General features: G+C 41.1%; 1 protein-coding gene and 1 long non-coding RNA gene across 6 annotated transcripts in view; one reads left to right on the top strand and one right to left on the bottom strand.

Moving 5' to 3' along the window:
- Positions 1-23,721, bottom strand: part of LOC144381919 (uncharacterized) — a 436,617-nt gene that overhangs the window by 334,411 nt on the left and 78,485 nt on the right. The gene's annotated exons all lie outside the window — the stretch shown is intronic.
- Positions 1-23,721, top strand: part of AK4 (adenylate kinase 4) — a 68,690-nt gene that overhangs the window by 21,254 nt on the left and 23,715 nt on the right. For all 5 annotated transcript variants that reach the window (XM_036110032.2, XM_036110068.2, XM_036110042.2 and 2 more), the window contains one exon: positions 15,349-15,468. In XM_036110032.2, coding sequence (XP_035965925.1) covers positions 15,349-15,468 — 120 coding nt within the window. The remainder of the gene's footprint in view (positions 1-15,348; positions 15,469-23,721) is intronic.

Raw genomic sequence — 23,721 nt, 5'->3', positions numbered from 1 at the left:
GCCCTGAGTCGGACTCCCTGCTCACTGGGGAGTCTGCTTCTCCCACTCCCTCTGCCTGGCTCTCCCCCTCCCCCTGCTTGTGCGTTCTCTCTCTGTCAAATAAGTAAAATCTTAAAAAATGTGCCCCATAAAAGTGTTGATGTAACTTTCTAGGCCCAAGATGGAACCGCTCCTTCCCGGTGTGCTATGTCAGCAAACCGAAACTTAGATAACTTGTGTGCCCCTGTAAAAATGCTCCATGTGACCAGAAAGGCAGTGTGTCCCATCAACCAGTCCCCAAAATGGCCAGGCCAGCTCTTGGCCTTCTCACCGGAAAGAAGGTTGACTCTGTGGCCCCACCCAGTCAGATAGTTTCCATTTTTTCTTGTTCTTTGTCCTTTACCCTATAAAACCTTCGTCCCTTCTGCCTCATTTTGTAGTTCTCTGAAAGGAAACTGTCCACTTCATGTAGTGTTAACATATTTTAAAAAATATATATATATATATTTTGTGCACAAAAGTGTTTTGTTCACAAAAAGGGAGAATATTGCAAATTTTCGGATGGATTTGTATGTGTATACTCAATTGCAAGCTTAAACGAATTCCTGCTGTTTAAAAAAATGATTAAAGAAGACGATTTAGGTTATACAAGCAAGCTTTATTTATTTATTTATTTGACAGAGAGACAGCGAGAGAGGGAACACAAGCAGGGAGAGTGGGAGAGGGAGAAGCAGGCTTCCTGCGGAGCAGGGAGCCCGATGCAGGGCTCGATCCCAGGACCCTGAGATCATGACCTGAGCCGAAGGCAGACGCTTAACGACTGAGCCACCCAGGCGCCCCCACAAAATACTTTTTTAGTTTCAAGATAACAAAATAGTGATCTTGACAGCAGTTTGGCAGCCACTGTTCCAGTATTTCATAGGTGTTAATGACTGATGCTTCTGGTATTATTTTCTTGTTACACTCTAGTTAGTCAGTCATTGGTTTTATTGTTTTTATTCAAATTCCAGTTAGCTAACATGCTGTGGTTTCAGGTGTACAATAAAGTGATTGAACACTCCCGTACAAGTGCTCTCCCTAGTCCCCATCACCAATTTCCCGATCCCCCGCCACCTCCCCTCTGGTAACCGTCCGTTTGCTCTCTGTAGTGAAGAGTCTGTTTCTTGGTTTGTCTCTCTCTTTTTTTTCCTTTTGCTCATTTGTTTTTTAAATTCCACATCTGAGTGAAATCCTAACGGTATTTGTTTTTCTCTGACTGACTTAATTTCACTTAGCGTAATACTGGCTCCATCCATGTTGTCGTAAATGGCAAGATTTCATTCTTTTTTATGGCTGAGTAATATTCCTGTGTGTGTGTGTGTGTGTGTGTGTGTGTGTATGGTGTGTTCTTTATCCCTTCATCCAGTGCTGGACACCTAGATTGTTTCCATATTTTGGCTATCGTAGATAATGCTGCAGTGAACATGGGGGTGCAGATACCTTTTTAAGTTAGTGTTTTCATTTTCTTCGGATAAACACCCAGAAGCGACATTGCTGGATTATATGGTAATTCTACTTTTAATTTATTGAGGAACCTGCATGCTATTCTTCATAGTAGCTGCCCTCTGGTGCTATCGCTGCTGTTCTTGCTGGGTGCCGGAGGATGATTGCATGTCAGCCCACTTAGCGGCCCTTACGACCCCGCTGGGAGCCCTGTCGTAATAGAGTGTGAGCATCGAGTTGCTCCCCCTCCCCTCTCTCTTTGTTCGACTGTGTGCTGTCCGCCCTCGGAGGCTGCTGAGCACGGCACATCTTCAGTGTTTTGCTGTAGTTCTCCAGAGCATTGCCAGAAGGCTCGAGATAGAAGGGGGGTGGAGGGTGGGGGAGAGGGAGGGAAGGAGGGAAGAAGTCCTCATGGGCAGCACTAGCCACCAGCCTGTTGGAGCAGATGGCACCGGAGGAAACAACGTCTTCCCTTACGCTGATCCGCCGCCAGGATCCTGCCCAGAGAGGCAGCCGACAAGGTGCCTGGCACAGCGCGATCCACACCCCGGGCCTTTTGCAAGACGAAGGAATTCCTTTTTATGTAGCTTTAAAAGTGAAATTCCTCCCTGTCCTCTGAATGCGCCTAGTAACGGAGTTGTGAGAAGGTCATGGGGGAGGTCACAGGAGAATTTGAAGGACACTCCTGCTCCTCAGGGCTGCAGGTGCCTGGTAGGCTGGCGACCGAGGCCGACTTGCAGAACGGGAGCTTGAGGGGACTGTGAAATGCTGCGGGTCTAAAACTCATTTATGATTTTGGCAAGCCTTTCAGATTACTTGCCTTTTCCCATTTGTTACCTTGCCCAACTTCTGTTGCTTCCACCCCAATCTGCTTTGTCTCCTCTGCTGCTTATATAAGGCAGCATGTGGTACTGGGCCAGATGTTCATGGTATGTTTATAAATGCATGTGTTCCCATTCGGGGCCAAAAAAATGCTCCTTACATAGGACATCCAAAATTTTTTGGCTTCTAGGACTCCAGTATCTTTTTCTTTCATGATCTATTTAAATTCTTAAAATGAGGTTACTGCACTATTTTATTTGAATCCGTATGGAGTGTCAAATAATAATTGATCTGCTGGTGTGGGCAGAAAGCTTAAAGATCAAGAATCTGCTGGATTTCCCTTGTACTTAGATATTGGATCACCTTCTCTCTCAGTAATGCGAGCCCCTCCCCTACACAAAGTCATGGCTTTTGTCCATACATATTTTTATTTTTAATCTTGACTGTTATAGCAACACACTCTCTGGACCCAGGGTACAAAATTAGACTAAGTGAATGTATGTATATGCCGCCTGACTAGAGAGAAAAGAGCAGAGAGGCCAGGCAAAGCACTGGCCCTTATTTGCAGGAGGTCTTGCAGGCAAAGTGTGATGGAGCACTAAGATGGTGCAGGCCTGTTGTCTGTGGACTGCACTCCTCACATTTAGAATGGATGTGAGGACCTATGCTGTGGCTGCCCCTGAAAGCAGGGAGATGCTCCTTAGTCTCTGAGGTCCCTCTCCTCAACTCCAGTGGAATCTTGGTGATTGGAAGCATACTGGTGGGGTTCGACACATACTGGGGAAGCTGGTCCTCTGGCCCCCACACGTGGCCACAAAACCAGGTAAAGGAAATTGAAATTCCACATTGGAGATGACAGAGGTGGAAGGGTCCTGTGCCTTCATGCAAGTGAGGATACTTGAGGCCATGATAAGTGAGGTACATTGATGTGTTCGGTCCTGTGGACAGTGACTTGGAAGCAGAACTCTTAAGAGCCAAGACGCCTGATTTTCAGCCTGCTGGTAATTCCTTGAATCATCTTGGTTCTTTGACTCATTATGGAGCCATTCCGGTGTGTTTGAAAGGGTATCGTCCCATGATAAAAATGTAAATAGCAATAAAAAAAATCAACTATGATCTCACATATATGTGGAATATAAAAGCAAAACACAACAAAATGATCCTGAGCTCATAGATACAGAGAACAAATTGGCAGGTGCCAGAAGTGGGGATGGGGAGGAGGTGCAAAATGGGCGAATGCAGTCAAAAGTTATGAAATAAATATAAGTCCTGGAGTAATGTTCAAAATGGTGACTATAGTTAATAATACTGTACTGCATATTTGAAAGTTGCTAACAGAATAGACCTTAAAAGTTATGAGGAGGAAAAAAGTTTGTAACTGTGTCTGGTGACAGAGGTTAACTAGACTTATTGTGGTCATCATTCTGTAATATCTACAGATACCAAGTTATTATGTTGTACTCCAGAAACTAATATATGTCCATTTTACCTCAATAAAAAAAATCACATTACAGATTTTTTCATTTCTAATTGCACAATTAGTGGTAAAGAGGTACACATTTATACTTTACATAAATTTGAGTTCAAATTTAGAAGAAAGATCTTTTTACTATTAACCCTTATTTTGACTTAGGGAATGATTGATTATATAGTTCACAGATTCAGATAATGTTAGCTACAATTTGCTGTGGTTAAAACACCAATAATAATTGTCCCCATGATGAGCTAGATATTGTACCCTAAGGCTAAATGGCAAAGGGCGGATGCTCCATGTAAAGTCAGTACTCGTCAGGAGAGACATGTGGTCAATGACTTGATCCCCTTGGAGGGGGGAGGGGGTCTTGGTCTAAAGGAACAAAGTACAAATAGGATGAAAGCCTTACTTTATAGTTTCAAAGTTTTTTATTATTTTATGTAAAATGAAGTATAAAGCTGTCTTCGTTACCTTCTTTAGAAATAGTTTACAGTCCTTAATGTCTTGTGATTTATCAAGAAGCTTTTTAGGTAAAGCTTATCTTTGTCACCACAGACACCCAGAAGAAGATTCAACTCAAAAAGAGGTAGCAGATTTTTGGCAGTGTAGCCTAATATAACCTCTCACTTGGGGTGACTTCCATGTACATACCTGTTAGTGTGAAAATGAGTTGTTTTCTTCATGTCAAACTTGCTGCCTCTTCTGTTAGAGAATATCTTGGAGTCTTAATCTCAGAAATCTGTAAGAGTTGACTCATTCACATATTGTGGGTGTTTAAGAATGTCAGATAACTTTAGGAGGAGCAAATATTCACTTGTAGGAACAGATCCTTTCTTGTTAAGAGGTCAGCTTGGGATCGAAGTGCACCCTGTGGTAAGGATCTTTCTGCACCAGCTTGAATAGACTGAAGCAATAGGTGTGAGAACCACTGACAAAAGGGATGAAATGTCCATTTATGTAGTTAAATCAGATAACAATGTTTTGCTTAATTTAGTATTTTATGCAGTTATTCAGTGCCAAAGAATTAAGATAACATTTAAAGGAAACATTGCTGCCTGTAATTCTTACTGTGTGATTGAGAAGGTTTTTCTGAGTCTTAATGCCTTGAAGTCATGACTATGGTTACTAGGATTATACAGTATAATACAGATAAGGTAAGGCAGGGGGTGTAGTGAGATGAAAGTTCATCTGATAATCTGTAGGACCTTGGAGACAGGAGGATGGAGAGTTTAAAGATAGGATAGATTGTCATCTCAAGTAAAGTGGTACTTATTTTTAAAATAAGATGGTCTCTATCCTCAAAGGCATTATAATCTGGTGTGGAGGATTTGTAAACAACCTCACTTAACAAGAAGAGTGAAATGTAGATAGAAATATAACCACATCCGGTCGTGCAGACTGTGACGTGCACTGGGCGTGGAGCACAGACCCAGGCTTAGAGCCTGGAAGTGGCAGTGTCAGGATTTGAACCTAGGCAGTCTGGCTCTAAAGTGTAAGCTCTTGACCATTACCGAGGTTCAGACGTTTTTGCATAGCTACCAATAACAAGTGTCAGAGTGTGATTAAAAAACCATGTCTTTCTGTTGTGAAGGAAAAGAAAGCCTGGCTTTGAACAAGGCCAATTGAAGGGTGGATACCGGACATCTGAAATGAGTCACTTGAGTTAGGTGCCAAAATGCCTTTCTTCCATAATTTCTGCCTTTAAAGGACTTGGATATCTATTAACAACGATTTTTTGTAAAGCTCATTTTCTTACTAAAAGAGATTCATCAAAGTGGTATCAATGATAAACAGTTTATAGAATGAAGATTTTCTTCATTTTGTGACGACTTTAGTGCCAAAATGTTCTTATGGGGGGTGGGGGGATTATAGAACTTGTAGTTTGCAGAATCACAAAACTACAGTTTATTTCTGACCATGCCTTTAGGGATGTGTGTGTGTGTTGGCATTCTCAGTGACAAAAGTTTTGGAGGGGGATGGTACTGGAAGTGGGCAGTGGTTTCTACTGGTTCTAGGTAGCATTATGAGGAAATGAAGCTCTCCTACAGGGGCTTGTCACTCAGCATTTTCTAGCTTGAACAATGAAAAGTACATTGAGTAGTTATCTGGTTCTGGTGCTTTAGCCAGGCATCTTGGGAATTTGCTGCTTTGTGGACATTTGTCCAGCTCTGTCTTCTGTATCCAGTTTGCCCTCATTTTATAGGCAATCAGAACAAAAAGAGGGTATGTAGTGTGTAAATGTTTCAAAGGATAACAATTGTGTATCTACCACTCAGCCTGAGGGATAAGAACGCCCCCATATGCCCTTTCTCCATTACTCCCAACTGCTTTGCTTTACCATATATTTTTTGCCATATATGCATGTATCCCTCAGCAGTACTTTGAGGAATACACAAGTTTAATTTTGTGAGTTTTAGACTTCCATAAAAATGGGCAGATTCTTTAGGCAAGAAAACATAAAATTAAACTTTGTTTATTTTTATTTCTGGTTGTGCCGGTAAAAGATAGGACACCATTCCTAGAGCTTGACTTTGTTTTGAAATAGGCCAATTTGTCAACTGTTTGATGCCTGGCCAAGCCATTAGAAGCATACAAGAAATAACTTCTGATGCTCCATTGTTTCCCTGACGTGGTAGGGAAATGTGCTATAGCATGGCACAGAGTATAGTTGCTTCATTAAATATTTTTGAGTGAATGGCTGACTTAGAATAGCAACGACAGTGAACTTCACTTATGATAACTTCCATGTAGTTGTTTTTGATACCTCTTTGTGCAACTGAACTGAACGTGTAAGTTCTCACTGGGAAAGATTCCAGTGTAAATTCTTAATCTGGAGTGCAGGTAAGTAGTTGAAGTATTTGTACCTAGATCTGATTGTTGTGTCAGGAGTAGCTACCTCTGTTACAAGTGATTGAGTTAGCCCTGGCCTTCCGGGGGATGAATGGAGTTGGAAGGACCAGTCAGTCTTCAAGTGCATATTGAATGAATGTTTTGAATCGGTGTGCAGAGACAGAGACAGACATGATCCCCCCTATTGTATGGTGGGGAAGACTGGCATGAGAAATGAAATACAAACCTGCTGAGTGCCACAGAGTGGGAGGACAGGAATTACATATAATTTGGCAGCGGGGGGCTGGGGGGGGAACCTACCCTCATTTGGAGAAGTTGAAGAGGGGAGAGAGGCCTGGGGCTGGAGAGTAGAGATGGAGCATGTGGGTGAAGGGAGAAAAGCTACCGGGCTACAGATGTAGGCACGGGCCAGGTCTTGGAAGGACTTAGAAGCCACCAAATGGGCAGTAGATAGAACCCCACTGATGCCTGCTAGGAAGGGATGCAACATGATTAAATGTGCACGTTGGTCCACTCTGGCTGCAGGGTGGAAAACCCGTGGCATGAGGTCGTGGGATGTGGGGGAACGTAGTAGTAGGAGGAAGCTACTGATGATTAAATCCTATCTTTTGATCAAAGCCTAGCCTTAAAGGGGAAATAAGATCAGTTTGAGATTTATACCAGAGGCAAAGTGACATTTAGAATTTCAGTTGCCTAATTATGAGCCCTTTCTTTGTGGCTTTTTATTTTCCAAGGTTAAACGTGGAGTCCTTTGGTTAAACCTCTGCCTTCCATCTCCACATGGACCACGGATTGCTAAGAACAGAGTGCGCTGGCTATTTCAGAATGGTTCCTTTTCCCCTCCCGCTGTGGAAGCTGGAGGGGATTTTTCTCCAGTATTTATTACTGTGGGACCCTGGTCGAGCTCCTGGAAGCAAATCTCACAATATTGGGGCAGGGGCCCTACGCCTGGGTGCCCTGGAGTTGTTACAGTTCAGGTTTTCCTGCCTAGGTGGTTCCCATTTGTGTCTCTGCTCAGGGACCAGGTGACCCCTGTACTTGCCTGTCTGTCCCTCTAATCTGGGGGGCAGTGGTTTGCTCTGTGTCCTCCTTTCTCTCATTGATCCTGATGCAAGAAGACTGGTTTGTTTTTCAGTCTGTTCAACTTTTTCTTCCTCTAAGGACAGAGTGGCTGTTTCTAAGCTCCTTACATGCACACCAGTGCACACACTTTTTAAATAATGATTTGTCCATGACTCTGTTCCACTTCTCTCCGAATTAATAAGCTTCTGGAGGTTACTCTTCTGTCTGTATCAGTAGTGCCTCACGTGGTGCCCGGCATGTAGTAGATGCACAGAAAATTAAAATGGTAAAATGGGGGCTCTCTTACGGGATGCTGGCAGGCTTCTTGCACAGCTGATTGGATGTCCTTGCCACCAAACATGTGACACAGTTGTCCTTATGCTGGCACTTTCTGGGTTGGTTATTGAGAAAAGTACATGCTAAAGAGAGAAAAGATGTTTTCAAATGAAATAAAAGACCTCCTTTGCTTTTGCTTAAAGTAGTAATAGCAGTTGAGGTTTGGTCCCATAAGGCTTCATTCCAGTGGTGGATTTTATTGGACTAAAGTTGATTATCTTGAAATTTTAATCCTTGCCTTTGTTAAAACAAATCTTTTTGTCTCCAGTGTCCAGAACTAAGGGCATCTGGTTGACTTTTGCAATTCTGGACTAGTATTTTCAGGGATGACTTTTCAGTGGTCAGTGGTGAATTAGCTGGCAGATTTAGCGTTTTACCAAATTCATTTAGTTTGTGACCAAACACCTATTTCTGTTTCATAATATATTAATGTGGAACTTTACTGGCAGCGTAAGAGGTTGTATAACTTAGTTGTGATAACTGTTGTTTAATTTTTCTTTTTCTTTTTTTTTTTTTTGAGATTTTATTTATTTGACAGAGAGCAAGAGAGAACAAGCAGGGGGAGCAGCAGAGAGAAAGGGAGAAGCAGGCTCCCCACTGAGCAGGGAGCCCAACGCAGGGCTTGATCCCAGGACCCTGGGATCACGACCCAAGCTGAAGGCAGATGCCCAACTGACTGAGCCACTCAGGTGCCCCTGTTGTTTAATTTTTTCTGCCCGACAGAGTGATATTCTATAAACTTTGGCTGTTGAAAGTTTTCAGTGGGTTCGCACCCAATCCCAGTGTTTAGGCTCTAAGCTCTAAGCTCCTATCAGGTTGGTAAAGGGCGTGCCATGTAGTAGATAATCAGTATCAGCTGAATGAATACATAATGGATTCAGAGAGTATGTGAACTACAAAACCAACCAGACCTCATGTTCTCAAATTAACCCCCTCAGTGAGTAGTGGACCATTTTTCCTCCTCTTTCATGACAGTAATCTGTTTTTCCCATGTTGTTTGGAGGTCATTCAGTTTCTGGAATGTTTAAGCTGTCCTGAGTATTTAAGGGGCTAATGAATGGATTTTGTACTACCTAAATATCTGTGTGTGTGCATGTGTGTGTGTTCTTGTGGATTTTTCTAAAGAAATGTCATTTGCCAAACTGGCTCTCCTAGTTATTTAGAAAAAAGATAACTTTCTTTTTAACCAATCTTAATTCATAATATGAGTCTAACATCCTCCCCATTGAGCGGCTGACAATGTTTTGTCATATTTACTGCCCTGAATACAATAAAATCTTTAAAAACAAACAAACAAACAAAAAGCAATAATCTATGTCAGTCAGTTAATATGAAAGTGGTAAACTTTAATGTGAAAGAAATGAAGCCAATAAAAATAACTTTTCTGTATCCTGGAAGCATAAAATTTAGAGATGACTGACTTAACAGGTAGTCTTAAGTTCTGTATTATCATAAATTTTTAAGCTTGGTATTAAATACACAACTTACTAGTTAGCCTTAAATTCTAACAATTTGTATATTATCTGATCTAGTTAGAAATTGAAAATAGAGGGGTGCCTGGGTGGCTTAGTCGGGTAAGCATCTGCCTTCAGCTCAGGTCATGATCTCAGGGAGTGAGCCCCACATCAGGCTTCCCACTCCGCACAGAGTCTGCTTGTCCCTCTGCCTCTGCCCCCTCCCCCCATGCTCTCTTTCTCAAATAAATAAATAAAACCTAAAAAACAAATTTAAAATATGTATTTCTCGGTTACCAAGATTATCTTGCTTTAATTTTTGGTAGTAATTGAATGAAATAGGTTAAGATGCACAAAATTTATATTGTTGTAAAATAGGTGGAATATTGCTTTTTTTCTAATATATTTAACACAGATGATGATATATATCTATACATATACACACATAATTTTGTAATATGTATCATTTTGTAATCTGACGCTTCGTCTTTTCCTTTCTGAGGAAAGTTTTTCCAAGTGTGGCCTTAATTATTCGTGTTCTGTTCAGTCTTACAAACACATGATGGATTTTCTTTTCTTTTCTTTTTTTTTTTTGAAGATTTTATTTATTTGACAGAGAGAAAGACAGCGAGAGAGGGAACACAAGCAGGGGGAGTGGGAGAGGGAGAAGCAGGCTTCCTGCCGAGCAGGGAGCCCGATCGATGTGGGTCTCGAACCCAGGACCCTGGGATCATGACCTGAACGGAAGGCAGACGCTTAACCAACTGAGCCACCCAGGTGCCCCCATGATGGATTTTCTTTTTGGTTGTTATGAAGCTTAAAAAATGCGGAGCTTTTGGCCTATTTTGGCATTCTAGATGTATTGTTTATTCTTGAAAACTTCGTGGTGGTTTATGACTTATGTGTGTGTGTGCATGTGCACATGCACGTGTTTATACACACTAAGGATTCAAAAGCTCTGTAAGACTGTGTGTATCCACAGCCTTTCTTTGGAACACTACTTGAGAAATTGGAGCGGGGTATGTGTGTTAGCTAGCATTAGCATTTAATGATGCTACTTTCTCTTCCAAGCAAACTGACCAGGGCAGAGGAAGGTCCTGGTTTTTGGAATGGGCCCCTGCCTTCTGACCAGTGTTTTATCTCAGTTTGCTGTGGTAGTGAGGTCTTCATTCAGATGCAGATACGCCGCTAAGTCTGTTTTGCTCTGGCTTTTGACCTTTCCAGGTTTTCATTCAGATGGGGATTGAGGGGTGGGGTAGAAATTTGATTTTGTATCAGATTAGATGAAATGTTTTCTGTCCTGCTCCAGAGAAGATCCAAGGTTGCCAAAAACAGTTGGAAAAGTATGTTGCACTTAGATCTTTCTCTTACTTAGTAGATTGGATTAAGATGATTCTGGAAGTCTTCCACAGAGTTACTTTAAACTTGTCTATGTTGGGTTAACTCAAGGTGATGTGGATAGGTTGGGTCTCAGGACCCAAAGGGGGTCCTGCAGGAGCAGCCAAGAGGGTCTTTGGCTTTGTGCAGGATAGAAATCAGAGGGGAGCTGGTAGGAAGTGAGAGCAGAGTTTATTGAGGATATAGAGAGTGCAGACACAGAGTGTCTGGGAGACTCAGAAAGGAAGAGGAGAATGAGTCTCATCTTTGCTTGGGGTCTGGGGTTTTTATTGAAGATGGTGGTCTTGTGTACATGTCCTCTCAGGCATCTGGGAACTGGATAAAACAAGGATGAGTGCTTAGGTGTCCTCTATAAGTCGCTTTTGCCCTGGAGCCAGGAGTCTTGGTGTCAAGGGGTCTGGAATCAATGATCTTGGAAAGCCTTCATGACAGTCCTGCCCAGTCACCTGTTGTGCTGGATGACTTCAACGAAGTAATTAACTCCTCGACCTTTACAAGGAGGATATACCTTAAGGCATGTGTAAGGCAGGGGTCTCTGGAGGTCCTAGGAAGAATAGAGGTAGCAAAAAAGCAGTCCTTCCTGGGGTCTTTTCAGTTTCCCTATCTCTAAGGTACTCTCTCAAGAGCCAGAATTCCTTCGAACATCACTTCTGCTTTAGTGTGGTCCCTTGTCTCCTTCTTGGATTGTTGTCACAGGCTCCTTTGCTTTCACCATGCCAACCCAATCCAAATGTCACACCGTTGTGGGCATGTGACCTGTGTACTGACATAAGGACTCGCACTTAGTTTAATGCTCTGCTGTTGCCACTTAGAGATTTTAAATGCTTTAACAGGGAGGCTCTGTATTTTCATTTTGCACTGGGCCCTGTAAATGAAGTAGCTGGTATTTTGGCTGTGGGAATGGCATTTCCAAAGCTATGTATTAAAAAAAAAAAATCTTTCGAAGTCCATACTCCTTATCCTACCTGTCTAGCTCTCTCTCTGTCTCTCATGGTATGCTGAAGTTCCTCCAGGTACGACAAGCAGCCCCTTGCTTCTGCATCATTGGCTCATGGTATTTCGTTCTCCTCATTTCACCTACTCGACCTGGTTCATTGCTGTACATGGTTTAAAATACTGATGAAATAAGACTGAACTGTGAAACCTGACATGGCCACCTCAGGTAGTACTGAATCATACTTTGTCCCCTATCTCCCTTGAAAAAATTGATACCTGGCAAGGTAGAGCCATATTTGATCTTGGGATCATGGTTCCATGATAGATATACAGAAAGATAAGATTGATTTGTATGTGTGTGTGTTGGGGGTGGTATCCATCATCTTCAAAGTGTTCGTTTATTTGTTCATTCATTCATTCATTCATTCATGCAACAAATTGTTATGAAGTATCTCATACATGCCAAACTATATACTAAGTACTGAGGATATGGCATTGAACAAAGTATTTCATTTTTTCTGAATGAGCTAATATTCTGGTTGGGGGAGATAGAAAGTGAATTTAAAAATACATCAATCTATAATAATAATAACCTATAATCTATAATGTAATAATATATACAATCCGGAGTTCTAGAAAATGGTACACAGTAGGATAAGAGACTAGAGGATGATGGGAACATTTTGGGCAAATTGTTATTATGTCCTTCTGAGTCTTTTCCGATTAAGACATTTCCTACTCTTTCACTGTCTCCTCATGGGATGTTTGGACCCAGTCCACATCTTCGTCTCTCACCTTGGAAGATGCATATTTTTTGTTTGAAGCTATCTTAAAGTTTGGCAGATGGGACTAAGAGCAGGGCTCTGGGGCTGGCCTGCCCATTGCAGAGTAGGACAGCACCAAACTTGCCAGTTGCTCCAAGTGTACTGACGGTGATTTTTCAGATATAAAACATACATACCATATAGGTATAACCAAGAAAACTGAAAACATATGTTCGCACACAAACCTGCACGTGAACATTCTTGTTGCATTCATTATTCATATTAGCCAAAAAGCGGGAATAATGCAGATGCCCATTAACTGATGTGTATAAACAAAATATGGTATATCCATACAATGGAATGATAATATTCAATCATGGAAATGAATGAAGTACTCATTGAGAACATTATGCTAAGTGAAAGAAACCAGACACAAAATACGACATATTATGATTCCATTTATGTGAAATGTGCAGAATAGGCAAATCTGTGAAGGCAGAAAGTAGATTAGTAGCTGCAGGGTCTAGGTAGGGGGATGGGGAGCGACTGCTCATGGGTACAGGGTTTCTTTCTGGGGTGATAAAAATGTTCTGAAATTAGGTAGTGGTCATGCTTGCACATTGAGAATGTATTACAAATCACTGAGTTGTACACTTTAAGATGGTATTATGGTGTGTGAATTGTATCTCAATAAAGCTGTCATAAAAAATACGGGTATTGGGCGCCTGGGTGGCTCAGTTGGTTAAGCGACTGCCTTCGGCTCAGGTCATGATCCTGGAGTCCCGGGATCGAGTCCCACATCGGGCTCCCTGCTCAGCAGGGAGTCTGCTTCTCCCTCTGACCCTCCCCCCTCTCATGTGCTCTCTCTCTCCTCTCATCCTCTCTCAAATAAATAAATAAAATCTTTAAAAAAAAAAAAAAAAAAAAAAATACGGGTATTACTTCCTATCTGAAGGTGAGGATCTTACGAGGATTCAGTGCACTAACACTTTGCGAAGTGTTTCAAGTTCAGTGCCTGTATAGTACCTTACCTAGGATGCTAACATAGTATGTTACTTTGTTAGTGATTGTTACTGTTACTCTTCATGAAAGTAACACTGCTTACATTATCAGTAAGCTGCAGCTTTTATTCACTGCTCCCTTTACAGGTTATTACCTATTACCCAGTATAGAGTCAATAAATACTTGCTGAGTGGATGTATTTTGTTCACATGCCTCTTTAGCCACATTCGCCAGTGTGGTTGCCTTTTGCTGTTTCCTTCAGCAGGTCACTGAATCAGCATCATTGGATCTAACTTTGAGCTTCTTGTCCAGTAGTAGTCATCAAATGATATGGAGCGCTTCACAGGGCATATTTCAGTGTTGAAGTTGGAGTGAGGAGTGTAGACTCAGCCTGGGGAAGGAAAGGTTCTACCTTAAATTCATGGTGAAGGTGGGGATGAAGTGATTTTTGAGCTTTTTTCCAGTAACATAATTCTGCTTTATGTTTTTATAAGAATGTAATTGGCCTCTCAAGAATGTGGTTCTTAGTGGTTCATTCTCCTCTCCAGTTCTCTGGAGAGTAGGGGACTTCATCTTGGTTTGAAAAAAAAAAATCAGTTCCTCGAAATTTAACAAATTTAAACTGATAACTTGTTCTGCTGAACCAACTCACGAGTTCCACAGACAAGAAGTGGTTATTTTAAAAGATAGAAGCATTTTTTTCTCTCAGTTTTTAAAATTCTTATCCTTTTATGAAATTGGCATTCCACTAATAACAATGAGTTGCGTTTACAACTGTGTCAGCAAGGTGCCATTTATTTATATTGAGGTTCATGAAAAGAAGTAAACCTGTTTGTATTATCCTGCATTCTTTCTAGAAGACCAGTGGAAATGTTTTCCTTTGGTCTCTAAGGAATGGTTGTGTTTCCCAGCTTCCTTTAGTCTTCTGTAAACCATGAACCATGTCATTGATCACATTTCCTTGTTGTCAGAAACTGTTGGGAGACTCAGTGTCCACTTTGTGGCTCTCCTGGAAAGTACCAGGATTTCTCTCCCCGCCTTTTGTGCACCACCCTCCTTCTGGACTCCAACTTTGTTTCTTGCTTTTATCTTCTCTGCCTCATTTATTTATTTATTTTTTAAAAAATATTTTATTTATTTATTTGACAGAGAGAGACACAGAGAGGGAACACAAGCAGGGGGAGTGGGAGAGGGAGAAGCAGGCTTCCCGGCCAAGCAGGGAGCCCGATGCGGGGCTCGATCCCAGGACCCTGGGATCATGACCTGAGCCGAAGGCAGATACTTAATGACTGGGCCACCCAGGCACCCCTTCTCTGCCCCATTTATACTCTTTTATTTTTATTTCTGTCTGTGTATATCTTCAAAAGCTGTTTTTATAATTCTTTGGGAGACAGGGCCACTATTTTTTTTTTTAAGATTTTATTTATTTATTTGACAGAAAGAGACACAGTGAGAAGGGAACACAAGCAGGGGGAGGGGGAGAGGGAGAAGCAGGCTTCCCGCCTAGCAGGGAGCCCAATGTGGGGCTCGATCCCAGGACCCTGGGATCATGACCTGAGCCGAAGGCAGACGCTTAATGACTGAGCCACCCAGGTGCCCCAGGGCCACTATTTTTGAAACCAGTATTTTAAAAATTACCCCCAAAACATCTACCTATAACTTTCCCTGCATTCCCACAGGGAGGAATGGGAAAGGAGGCAAAACCGTCAGGAGTTCGTAAGCTTTTTTTTTTTTTTTGAAAGCTTTTTTGAGTGTTTCTTTTTCCTGTTTTTTTGTTTTGTTTTACTAGAAGTCGGTGATATGGCAAAGCAGTACATAGAGAAAGGTCTTTTGGTTCCGGATCATGTGATCACACGCCTCATGATGTCGGAGCTGGAGAACAGGCGCAGTGAGCCCTGGCTGCTAGATGGTGAGTTGAACCCGCCGGTAAGCTGGACTTCTGTGAATAGCTGGTTATGCCCACTCCCTTAACTTATTACACATTGCGGAATACTTTTTCTTCTCAACTTTCAGTCATTTACTTAAGCGTATTCCAATTTGGCAACATGATAGAAACCCACCGTGGTGACGCCATTTCATTTCCCTGTCTCCAGACTGCCATTCCTGGAGCCATTGACTTGAAGCAAACCATACTGAATTCCCGTTATTGTGCCAGTTCCGATGGTGCTGATTGTTTCCATGACTGAGTTGTCATAAGTATAACTCATCTTAAATCCGAGGTTCCTTCATTCATAATGGGCCACACAAATGAAAACCACGAGTTACCATTTTTCACTCGTCAGGTTACAAAGATAGAAAATTTGAAAGTCTTTTATTGAGTGTGTAGGAAATAAATACTGTTGAGAGTATAAAACGGGCAACCTTTGGAGGGTAGTTGAGCAATCTTTATACTTCTTGACTCAGCAGTTCCTGCCGTCTTTCTTCCTAAAGATGTATCGTCAAGGTTGTCTATTTTCAGCATTATTTGTAAATAGCAAGACGCTAATAACAACCTAAGTATCTGTCATAGGGATGCCTTAAACATTGGTATGTCTGTTAACCAAATAATGTGTACCTCTGTGTTGGCATGGATAGATCTCTAAGATACACTGTCACGTGAAGAAAGCTAGCTGCAGGAGAGTATATGTCATATACTCTTATTTATGTAAACATGGAAGGATGGTATGGTATTACTATATACACATAGAAATACATGCATAACCTCTTTTTGAAAGGATATTTAAAAAACCTGCTATACCCTTTGATACTGTTTGATTTTTTTAATATGTATTTAAGTAATACCTGGGCCTGATTTAAAGACTCAGTTAGTGGTTCCTAAACTTTTTAGGCGTGTGGGCCCCTTGATGACAGCTGTGATATTTCACCTAGGAAATGCATGCAGATGCTCACACATAACATATGGCACAATTTTTATTCTCCACGAAGCTGAAATTAAGAATCTTCTACTTTAAGTGTGTCCATTATTAAAGGGGAAAAAAAATGGACTGGGTGGATTATTTGTCTTATTCTTAAATAGCAAGATTCCTTGATATAATGAGAATAGAAACTTGATGAACATGCTACTTTCTAGGATCACAAAATGGCAGACAATGAGATTTGTCTGTCAGAAACCTCTTTGCATTGCAGAGCAGCTGTGTTTAGTCCACACAAGGCACTCAATCCTATCTTAATTTGGTGAAACTGAAGTTTCAGCAAGTTGGGACAGGTGAAACCTTGATGTTTGCCAGCCACAGAGAAGCCCGGGGCATTGTCCTACCTTTAAACTATTGGATTGCCTCTATTTCTGTTAAAGTCTGGAGCCATGAATGTCCAAAATGACTAATATGGTGGGGTCTTTATTCTATATCAGTGTTTCTCAAAGTATGTAGTGTGTAAGTAATTGCTAGACAAGGACACAGAACTTGTGTCAAGTTAAATATTAAAAATGGCTAGCATTTATTGAGTACTTACCGTGTGCAAGCATTGTTCTGAACACCTGATATTTATTATTTCATTCAATCCCTACAATAACCATATGAAGTATACACCGTTATCCCCATTTCATAGATGAGAAAACAGAGGCTTTAGGTAACTGCGCAAAGGTAGTGTTAAAGTTAAACAAGTTTTCTTTACTTAATTTTAATATGAGAAAGCAGTTTAGCTCTTCACAATGCAATTTTTTTTTTTTAAAGATTTTATTTATTTGACAGAGAGAGACACAGCAAGAGAGGGAACACAAGCAGGGGGAGTGGGAGAGGGAGAAGCAGGCTTCCCTACGGAGCAGGGAGCCCGATGCGGGGCTCGATCCCAGGGCCCTGGGATCATGACCTGAGCCGAAGGCAGACGCTTAACGACTGAGCCACCCAGGCGCCCCTTCACAATGCAATTCAACTCTTCACAGAAGGAGACATCATGAGGCGTCTTCTGCATTTGTTTGATCTTGGAGTCCCCCACCTTATTCCCAACACCCACTGAGACCCTGCAGGATTTGTTCTGTGGAGCATTCTTTGTGAACTATTGTTTAACATATATTCCTCACTTTGTAGGTATTCTGAATAGTTGAATATAAATTGGATCATATCTTTCTAGAATTTGGATTTAGAAATTTGGAACTTTTTTCTCATGGGACTAGAGGAACCGGAAGAGAAAGGCTATTATGGCTTATGGAGGGCATGTTCTTTGTCATTAGGCAGTAATGAATGAAGCTCTTGTTACGTGTCAGAAATTGTTGATAAAATGCTAGAACACTGTCCCTGTTCCTTAAGGGGCTTATATCAGGTGTGTAAAATATTAGTTACTGATGGCATAATAGAAGCATATATATGTGGTACCCTGCAGACACAGAGAAGAAAATTATATTTTAGTGGTGGGGGAGGGATTTATGGAAAAGGAGAATAAGTAGAAGAGGTTCCACAGGTTGATGAATGGGGGTTGGAAGGCAGATATTCTCCGCCGAGGGGCAGGTGGACTGGGGAAGAGAAGGATGACATAGCTTAGTATTTTCCTGGGCCTATAAGCAGAGGCTGGCAGGGGAAGTCCTGGAGTGGATGGTGTTTGATTCAGTACAAAGATGGTAGAACTGGAAACTGTTGGTTAAAGGGACCACTGAAAAGTTGTTGAGAGTTGATGAAAGGCTATTCTGTTAGCAGCAGAGGAGGGAGTAGGTGCTGGGGCAGAGAGGAGCTGGAGGCTAGAAGCCAAATAAGAGACTGTTGGAATATTTGGACCAAGGGAGATTCAAAGCCTGAATTTGAGCCATGGCAGTGGGATGGAAAGGAGAGAATGGATCAGAGGGCGAGAACTGACAGGAGCTGTCATGATTGAGGTTAGCTGCTACAGCCCTGGTGTTTTCTTTTATTGCCTTCCGAGCTTTGAGCTTTTTGTGTCTAGGCTGTCATCACCTTCCCTGCACTTCTCTAGGCCATGTTAATTTCTCTAGGTGCCACACATTGACTCACGCAGGGTAGTCCTGTAATACTCGTTGTGTAGGTATCTGCCATGATGGATAAGCTTTGACGTTGCCACCACTTGACTGTTTTAAATTCTTTCATTGTAAAGCTTGTCACCTTGTAAAGCAAACTTTGTGTAGTTTTAGTAAACTTAAAAATCTGTTTTAAAAAAGGATCGTCTAGGTTAAACTCCTTTGGAAAGGCGGTTAGTGTAAGAACCACAAAGCCCAGTTGGGTGCCAGATTACCCACTTGAATCCCAGCTCTGCCATTTACTGCCGATCTGTGAGCTTGGGCAGATCACCTTACCTCTGTGGGCATTTCATTCCTCATTACTAACCGTGGTTAGAAAAGGGTCTGTAAGGATGAAGTAAGTGACTGTAACGGAATGTCCTTAGAAGAATGCTTGCCATATAATAAGAGCTGTATAGATAGGATATTTTGTTGTTATTATTTGTTCTGTGTGTTTTTTGCGGGGGGGCTACATGAAGTGTTAAGTTCAGAAATAGTTTTAAAAATATTTAGCCATGTGAAGTTGGAAGTCAGTTGCGGTTATGGAATGCTTCCTGTGCTTTGCTTTTTCCATAACTTTCCTTCTCAGGACGAGTAAGTGAAGTTCTTTTACATCACAGGCCTGTTTTTAGTGAAGTGCGTCAGTATCCTTGCTGATGTCGTTTGTATCTTTCTCCTTGAAGACCCATCTGGTCACTTTTTCAGTTGTGATTTTCCTTTAAAGCTCTGGAATAAATCCACTTGGCAAAGTGAGGAGTGTTAGGAATGCCTCGTTCTGTGTTCAGCCTTCAACTCCTTATGTTACAGGCCACATGCTCTGCGGAGGACGTGCCTGTTGAGTGTGCTAAAGGTGATTGAATGTGAAAAGGTCAAGAAAAGAATTCTGGATGACAGATGACTCATCATCTTGGTCCATATGTCTGTAGAGAGGCAACTGCAAATGGTGGGTGGAAACAAACAGAGTGGATGCAAGCCAAGGGAAGGCCAAGGGGGGTTGGTGGATGGGGTGGCTGAGTGCTCAGTGGCTTGGTCAGCTATGTCCTTGCTAAAAATAGTTCCGCAGTACCTTACCTTTGCGGTGCACCTTCCAGTTGGGTAAGAAACACTGTTTTATGTGTTGGTAGGTGTGTGTGTGTGTGTGTGTGTGTGTATAATATATATATATATATATATAGGTTTTTTTCTCCTTTTTTCTCTCTTTCGCTCCCTCTTTCTTTAATTTCCTTGGAAGTTTAATGTGTGAGAACAGTTTTAAAAAATAGTTTACTTTAATTTTTAAGACAAATATTCCACTAGAGGAATGGAATGTACTGTAAGCCTTCTAATTTTATTATAAAACCATGGTTTTTTTTTTTTTAGTTTGCTATAAAGAGAGTCTTTATTGCTTACTAGGTGATCTTGAGGTGAAATGGTAGGTAGAGAACAGTAACCATCTCTTTAAAACAAATATAAATTCTTCACTTTTTAAAAAAAGGACAGGCAGTTGGATGGGGCCAGTGGGGAGAGGTGTTAGTAATAGAGTTTTTCATTTCTAAATTTGACTGCCAACCTGTGTATTTAAATAGTAAACCTGCAAGTTCTCAAACTCAGTCCTAATTTATCTCTGGGTAACAAGATGTAACAGAGTTGTCTACCATATGATTTTAGGTGAGGTATCAAAATATTTCAGATTTGCTGTCAGAGTTTGGTTTCATAAAAAGAAGCATTCAGTGTTGGCATTATGAGTGGATATAATTTAAACCTTTCATTGGAATAAAGATCCCTTTAGAACGAGAGTCATCCTTTGGTCCACGGTGGGATGTTCCATTTGTGGTTTGGCGCAGCATTGAACACTGCTGCTTTCTGCAGATAATTCTGGGATTTTTACATTCTATTTATTTGTGTGTGTATGTATGTATGACTTCCACAGAAGTCAGAGCTGCTTGAGTGTGTGTAGTGTTTGTGTGTGTGTGTGTTTTCCCTGAGAGTTAAATGATCTCAGACCTGCACTACTTCCAGGGTATGTCCTTACACAGAGCCTTGGGCAAGCCAGTAAAAGCCACACCACCCAACTGCGTGTGGTAGCCATGTAGCCATAATAATCTTCTCCAAAATGAGCATCTGTAAGGTTCTGTTATAAGACAAACTTGACCTTTTTTATCATCTTCTTGGAAGAAGGAATTATAATCCCTGAGACCTGTGTTTGATTATACTTTCTAACATGCTTATTAAATATTCAGATATTCTTAAATGAAAGGGTTTGTAGTCATACCATTAATTTCAGGTTGAATAGTGTACCAGGGGAGAGCACATGACTTCATCAGGGGAAGGTGGGCAAAAAGAAGAAATGGTGTCTGTATCTGCTTTAAATAAAACTAAACAGTAATAATATTGGTTGAGTTACAGAGGAAAAGACCATTGTCCAGCAGGGTTAGGTTATGAAGAGTCATGTTGGAGACGTCTGACTTGAAATTGAGCACACTCTGATCTTGTGATATACCTTATCCAAAGTGTGGAGCCCGTTCAGACTTTGTCTAGCTATTGATTCCATTAAAGCTGCTGCAACCTCTTTGTTAATGGTCCCAGGCGATTGTGCAAATTGCTTTTGGTTCTAAGTATTCATAATTTTTTCTATAACTGAGCACCATCTCTGTGCTGGGCACTACCAAGACCACAGTAGAGCAAGCGGCATAGTGGGCGGGACCAGCCCCTGTGGCACTGAGGATCTAGTGGTGATTCAGCCTCTGTGCTTCCCTGGCAGCGAGGATTGTCTTTGATTTCTGTGATTGAAATCCAAACTTTAAAGAACTTTGTTTTTATCCTATGACTTTCCTATATTCAGTGTCCTTGGTGTCTGTATGAGCTCAGAGGATCTGACTAAAGATGGTAAAGCCTTGGGTCTCTTCTCTTGTTCATTTGGTTGGATTCTTTCCTGAGACCCTGTCCCCGTGTCCATTTCTGGTGGCTTTCTTCTGATTGATCTGACTGCTGCTTTGGGATGGGGAACAATTTTAATATAGTAGGCAGCCCTGACTTTGTTTATTCACTCTGTGATTTTGGAGAATGACTAGATTTTAACAAGGGCCATATGGAAAACATATGTATACAGATATTTGAACACACCCTAGAAGAACATGGTTCAGAGATCAAAACACAGATTGAGTATACAGTTTTTGTGTGTCCCCGTGAGCTGGGCGTTGGTCTGTCTGAGGCGGGGATGGCATACTTTCTGAGCTTAGTCCAGGAGGGGCAAATGCAGCATAAGCACTTGCAGTCTAGGACCCTGGGAGCCCCAGTGGAGGGGGTGAAAGGTGAGAGGTAGCACTGAGGAGAAAGGAACTGACCCTATCTTAGGGGTGAGGGGGGCAGCTGTTAGGAAAGCTTCCTGGAGAAGGTGACACCAAGAGCTAAATTTTGAAAGGGAGAATAAAAGCACCTTCTAGATGGAGGGAGCATCATATGCAAAAGGTATAGAGGCTTTAAACAACGGGATGTGTTCTGGAAACCACGGGTAATTGGATAGTCCTAGAGCTTGAAAATAGGAGCATACAAAGTCAGAAAAGTGGGTGAGGGCAAAAGTTAAACACTTCAGGAAATTCAAAAGGAGGTCATTGAATAAACATCAAAGTTAACATTAGAAATGAGTTAGAAGGAACTTTAAAATTTAAAACTTTGAGTTTGAAAGAATAACTTATTTTTTAACTTTCTAACCAACAATTTAAAATTAGCTAGACTTTTGTTTGTTTTTTGTTTGTTTTGCTTTGTTTTTAAGTGGGCTCTACGCCCAGTGTGGGGCTTGAACTCATGACCCTGAGATCAAGAGTCAATGAGCTACTGACTGAGCCACCCAGGCACCCCTAAAATTAAGTAGATTTTTAACATCTTAAATTAAGATCTACTTTAGATATTAAACTAGGATTTCTCTCCATTTGGGCATGTCTCGTACACTTTGAGGTACACTTAGCCCATTTGCTATTGCCACTTAATTAGAAGTCTATAAAGTAAGGCACAGGGATGAAACAGTCTCCTAATTTTAGATGGTAGGAGAGCCTGCTTCTCTAATTTATGAAACAGGTATCTCAGGAATTGGATGAACTGCGAATATTCATTGCAAAGCTTCATCCAAAGCATCTGAGGCATACTTTGCTAGTTTAACAATGAAGCAATTACTGGGCATTTAGTATACACAAAGCACCATACTGAGAAAACAGTAATGTGGTAGAAAAAGCATGGACTTACAACTCCTACCTGAATATCGTTATGTAATTTATTAACTGTGTAGTCTTGAGCAAGCCGACTTACCTTTTTTGGACTCTTTCTCCTCGTCCATAAAATAGTACCTATGGCATAGGTTTGCGAGGATTGGCTAACAAATGTAAAACTCTTGGCAGAATCCTGAAACATAGTAGCTGGTCAGATGGTAGTTATGTGTTATTATCGATGTTGTATATACATACAAACACATACCGACACTGACCTAGAACTTAGAATTTCATTAATAAATGGCTGAGAAACTTAAAAATGTCATTTTAATAAGTAAAGATCATCATCTAAAACTGTTAATTGTCCTATCACTAATAAGAGAAACCCGGATTTTGGAAAGATGAAAAAGTTGATTAGGGTAAAAAGAATAAGATGTGGAAAAATACAGGGAATTTTATCTTTTTAAACTGTCCTTATAAAAATGATACATGATTACTGTAAACATTTGAGCCATATGGAAAAATATGAAGAAAAGCAACTAGTCACCTAAAATCCCCCTAGCCAGAACTAATCAGGGTTAACAGGTGAAAACCCATCATTCTAGAGACCACCTCATGCACGTAATGCACCTAGAAATGTGTAAGAATGGCACCATACTTCATGTACTTTTTTAAAGTATTTAATTTTACTCAAAACTTAACAATAGCAAAGCTAAAGTGAACCTGAAGGAATTACTACTGAATTTGAGATAAATCTTTCTTCATCACCAGGGATATTAATTCTTCCGGGAGCTCTTTAAGATTATGAAAGCCATTAAGAGATTGACATATTTGTTTTTTTATTTCATGTTTCAGATTGAGACAGAGAGAGATTGTCTTTCTACAGTGAACAGTAAGAGGATTCATGTACTTATACTTCCTCCCGCCTCTTCTCCCCTCCCTCCGTCTCAATTTTCATCGGTTTTTGTTGGGAAAATCTATTACAAATTTTCTTCTGTAACTTGAATTTCCTAGTTGTTGTTGTTGTTGTTTTTTCTTGTCG

Source organism: Halichoerus grypus, chromosome 5 (genome assembly GCF_964656455.1).
Source record: "Halichoerus grypus chromosome 5, mHalGry1.hap1.1, whole genome shotgun sequence".
In the NCBI taxonomy this organism is placed as follows: domain Eukaryota; kingdom Metazoa; phylum Chordata; class Mammalia; order Carnivora; family Phocidae; genus Halichoerus; species Halichoerus grypus.
Note: the sequence above shows the minus strand (reverse complement) of the source record. Positions and strands in the feature narration are given on the sequence as shown.